At 43.5% G+C, this 5,087-nt stretch overlaps 1 protein-coding gene across 2 annotated transcripts; it reads right to left on the bottom strand.

The window, feature by feature from the left end:
- Nucleotides 1-589: 589 nt before the first annotated feature.
- Nucleotides 590-3,433, bottom strand: LOC101761743 (TOM1-like protein 1). 2 transcript variants are annotated; one of them, XM_004983476.4, is made up of 4 exons: nt 3,275-3,433; nt 2,086-2,642; nt 1,498-1,758; nt 590-1,257 (listed from the first exon to the last, which is right to left on the bottom strand). In XM_004983476.4, the coding sequence occupies exons 2-4, from the start codon at nt 2,602-2,604 to the stop codon at nt 847-849; spliced, it is 1,191 nt and encodes a 396-aa protein (XP_004983533.1). In that variant the 5' UTR covers nt 2,605-2,642; nt 3,275-3,433; the 3' UTR covers nt 590-846. The 2 variants fall into 2 exon arrangements, with proteins under 2 accessions (XP_004983533.1, XP_022679215.1); XM_022823480.1 differs by having other exon boundaries at nt 3,225-3,398.
- Between the last annotated feature and the right edge of the window lie 1,654 nt (nt 3,434-5,087).

Below are 5,087 nucleotides of genomic sequence, written 5' to 3' on the forward strand. Positions count from 1 at the left end.
TACGATATGAAAAGTTCAGTCTTCTCTATCAATGCATGCCGGGTAGTAATGCCGGCTGTTTCAAAAAAAAAAAAGAAAGAAAGGCACACACAAGGTATTACAATTTCTATGAACCGTTCTCTCTCTCTCTCTTGCTTGCTTAGCATTTTTGTTTTCCAATGTGCACGCACATGTACCTTAAACATTGTTTTCAAAACTGCTGTAATATTATGAAGGTTTCAATACAAAATCCCCAACCCGCAACATTAAGACCCTTTACATTTTTCTTCTGGGAATGTACCAACTACCTACTCCAATGTTGTATGCCTGTTGACTGATGATACTCTTGCTATCTAGCTTCTTGATATGTAATGACCATCTAGCTATATTGTTTTTTTCTTTTGTCCATTTCAGTGTTGTCGGGCATTTTATTTGTGATTAGCAATAACAAGTGATTACGCGATGACAGCAACACATGGTTATACGGGCGCGGCATAGCGCGCTGGCCATCCTAGTTGTGCATGCTACACAAGAGCTCCAGCTAGAAATCTAAGCTATGGCAGCAAGGCCATGGATGCAGCTTCAAAATCCAAATCATCTACCAAGCATATCAACGATACGCATGTCTAACGCACAGCTTCTGAATCCAGTAAGGAAACTCATAAACCAGTATCTAGCAGTCTATTACATTATGCAACCTCTACATCCATTCATGTACAGCAAGCAAGTGAGCAACTCCTCATGCCCCAGTAACCAACCCAAAAGAAAAGCACTGATAAAGACGCGCATGTCACACATCTGCAACAACTGACAGATGGAAATTAGGCAAAACCGCATATCTGTTTACAGGAGTATAATATCTAGCAGTCAGAAGGTGATGAAGTCGTCCTTCTGGTCCTTTTTAGGAGTTGTGTCCCGCTGTGACGAGGTGCCACCTTTCTTACCAAATATCATGTCATCGAGATCCTGGAGCAAGTCATCCCCGCCGGACCGATCTCCAGAACCTCCTGATTTCTTTACATGGGCATCTTCTTTACTCACAGCGCGGGGGGATTCCTCAGGCTCTACGGTAACTGGAATCATTGCGGGCTCTGGCTCTGGCTCAACATGAACAGGTTCCTTGAGTTCTTCGTACTTGGCCAGGACCTTCTGCAGTTCCTCATGAATGCTCAATGCCTCGAAGAGCTGAGCCTCGTTATCACCAGCCGTTTCCACAATTCTCTGGATCGTGTGCTGACATTGTTGGCATTGTTGAACAAGAGTGGTTGTCAGGTCATCCTGCATGCGTACCAACACACAAGTGATGACAGAGCAGTAGTAGTTTTGCATTGAGTTAGATCTCTATAAGATAAACAAATAGGAAGTGATATGGACCTGCGGTAATCAGAAAAGATGAGAATTTCTTCATGTATAATCCTAGATAAATTCATCAACAATACTTTGGAAGGAATGCGCGCTAATACTAAGCAAGACACCTAAGCCCAAGGATTTAATCAATGGTACAGAGAACATACTAACCTGTAAAACCTCTTTTTGAGAAGAAGATAGCACTGTGGAAAGAAGCTCAACACTATTACGAGCCACCTCAAAGGCCTCATTTATTTGCACAGCGGGAACAGTGCGAGCTGGAACAAAACTCTCATCTGGAATTTCTTGATACCCTTCTTGTGCTGCCTCAGAATATTGTTCCGCTGCAGGCACTGAACGGGGTGGAGTAAATATTGGTGCTAGGCTCTCGTCGTCACGCCCAGGGAAGCGAATTCCCCTAGATCTTAAGCTCTGCAAAGAATGCCAAGAGATAATATATAGATGAGTTATAGTAAGAGAATCCTACAGGCCTGACAGTACAAGTTCAGATTACTGATTAATAAAGGCATGGCATTATGTTATGAACGCATTGAAAACTATTAATAAAGTAATGTTGATAATGCTCAAAGTACTGTTCATCTGCGTAACAGAAAGAAGCCATTCCCTATCAATAACCTATCTAATGCCATTCATGACCTAAATAGTTTGATCTGCTTCTTTTCAGGTCAGTTGCAGATAACTGTTTCAGGTTAAATTGCAGCAAGGTGATTCAACAGCAAAGAATTACTTTGTATTTACCTTGTACGTTTCCTCAAACACAGGAAGGTAACGGAGATCATCTCCAGATTCTCCCCATGCTTCAATGAGCATAAGAGCCTTGTTTCTGTTGTTCACTATAGTCTGTGGATCATCAATAAGTTTTACCATTTCATCAAGCACCCGCTCAGCAGCAATCTCAGAGAAAGCCTTGTCACAGTTTTTAGCAATGGTCTCGAGTAGTACGAGAGATAGATACTTCACCCGCGGATTCTTCAGCATAATCCTTCTCTTGATGGCACGGATCACTTCAACGCTGTTGGCCCTCTCGGTGTTGACCATATCACATATCTCAAGGTTGGTAGCCCAGTCAGGCGCGTCCATGGTCTCCAACGTCGCTTCGTCGACAATCTTGTCCGCCATGTTCTGGCCCTGGAAGAACTCCTTCATCTTGAAACTCATGTTGCTCACACCGACTGACATCTTCCGGCTGACTTCTGCCCCACTTATCTTGAGTCGCTCACCAAGGGCATTGACTTTATCCATTAGATTGTCACTCATCTTGTAAGCGTGCTTTGCTAGTTCAGATTAACCTAATTCTGCAGGTAATTAAATTGTGATTTAGGAAATTAAAATCAGACTACAAAAAAGCCATCATCATCAATGGGAGATATGCAGAATATGCTAGTAGCCTAGGACACGGAAACAGTTAAGCAGGCAAGCAGTAATAAGCAAGCACATAGAGAACGCGGCATGCTGAATTGCCTATAATACTACAATACAACTAGAGTTGTTTTCCATTGTACTTCAGATACTAGCACCACAGGGTGATGCTAAATTCTGATCATGATACTGCAGAGATGTTGGTAGTAGGTACTAGGTAATAATGTTTGGGAAAAAAAAGAAACGAAATCCTAAGGATGGGGATACCCTTGGGTTAATCGTATTCATATTCGTAGCAGAAAATTGTACGGCCAGAGAACTTGATTGGATACAGCAGCAGGGAAGTTAGGAACACAGTAATCAATCTACGCTACGATCGGATCCAGGAGTATTGCTGGGGAATAATCCCCTCCCTTTGCCTAGCCTTAGATCACAGCAACCGCAGCAGCAGTAGCGAAGGGGGGGAAAGAAGTCTAATCTTTCTCCGGCTGCCGCGCCGGGCTTGGGAAAGAAAGCACCTCTCTAATCGCAGCGGGGGGGAGATGAGGGGAGGAGGGGTGGATCGCACCTGAGCGCCTGACGGCGGCCGCCCTGGATTCCCCTCTTCTCCTCCGGCACCGGCGCAACTGCCCCCCTCCCTCCCGGTTCCTTCCTTTCCCTCTACTTTCCCTTCTCCCTCCGTACCCTGTACCCTGTCCCCGCAGTGAATGACGGATTCATTCCGCGTCGTGCTCGTGCCAAGTCTCTCTACTTTTCAGGAATCCTTCCCCCGTGCGCGAATCTCAACGCGTCGTCTAGGGTCCAAACGACGCATATTTTTGGGACAAAATGAATTATTACAGGTCTCTATCCGATGCTTAGAGCAACTCCAAGAGGTTGCTAATCTTACCCCCAATACCTTTTTTAGGAAAAAAGAGAGAAAAAATGAACTCCAACAATCCACCTAAACCTTCCCCAATTTTTTAGCGACGCTAAAAAACAGCCTGCCACCGCGTATATTTTAGCGTTGGCGTTCCTCCCCCAATCCTGATTCCCGCACGCCCGCGCGTCCCTTCCGATGGGCCCAATATGATGACGTGGCCTGTGTTTGAAATATTGGAGGCTATTTATTAGCGATCTGCTGTGGACTAATATATTTTTGGGGGAAATTTTTTTTAGGAGAACCCCCAATACATAGTTTTGGGGAAGAATTTTTTAGGATACTCTTGGAGTTGCTCTTACACATGGATATACATGGAATTACAATAGCCATCCTTTATACTCCCTCCATCCCAAATTACTATTCATTTTGCTTTTCTAGATACACACATTTTGATATGCACCTAAATATATAATTATGTCCAGATACATAACAAAAATAGATGTATTTAGAATAGTCCAAACGAATAGTAATTTGGGACGGAGATAGTATATTACGTTACATTATATAATTGCAGATGAAAAGATACTCTCTCCTGTTATTATTGGAACAAAAATCTATTTGCTGTTGGTAGAATGGCCCCCTTTCTGCTTTAACCCTCGAAGATACTCTCACGTTATTATTGAGAAATTTCTCTATTTGATAGAGGTAAAATGATCAATTTCCCTTTTAATCTACAAAAATTCGAACTTCTCTATTTGACATTAGGTAGCAACTTGATCTCAAGAAAAGGAAGACAACGGATGGTTGGTATCGTCAAGAAACGACGCCACGGGAGTCCTGAGGAGCTGATGGATCATGATGGTTACAGGTCTTCTCCTTTGATGGACCGCCGCTGCTCATGTAGAATAAAGCTACAACACTTGGAATGGTCATTGAGAAGGTGCTGAGAAGCACAAGGACGGGAAAGCCTGGTTTGATCCGGAGATTTGGACAGAGTCAATCAAGCCAACCCTTTGCTGTTTCTACAATTCTGCTGTACTATATACTACCTCCCTTGGTCAAGACTCAAGGCCTGTTTAGGTGCCCAACTTTGGACAACCAAAATTACTGTAGTGTAACTGTAACATTTTGTTTGTATTTATGAATTATTGTCCAAATATTGACTAATTAGGCTCAAAAGATTCGTCTCGCAAAGTACAACAAAACTGTGCAATTAGCTTTTAATTTCGTCTACATTCAGTACTCCATACATGTATCGCAAGTTTGATGTGATGGGGAACCTTCTTTTTCATAATGCCAAAGTTGGTATTTTGGAAGAAACTAATAGGGCCTCAAGACTCAAGAGGCACTCGACCGCGTGCTCTTGACAGCGACGCGCAATTGTTCCTTGTTTGACCTTGCGCCTGCTCTATCTCAGCTCCACTAGCGCTGGCATTGCATTCCCACGCAAACGCCACCTTCGCCGCAATGCCAGGTGCGTCTCCAAACTGCGAAAAGAAATCAGTGGCTGCGCAGCTAA

This window comes from Setaria italica, chromosome IX (genome assembly GCF_000263155.2).
Source record: "Setaria italica strain Yugu1 chromosome IX, Setaria_italica_v2.0, whole genome shotgun sequence".
NCBI classification, from domain to species: domain Eukaryota; kingdom Viridiplantae; phylum Streptophyta; class Magnoliopsida; order Poales; family Poaceae; genus Setaria; species Setaria italica.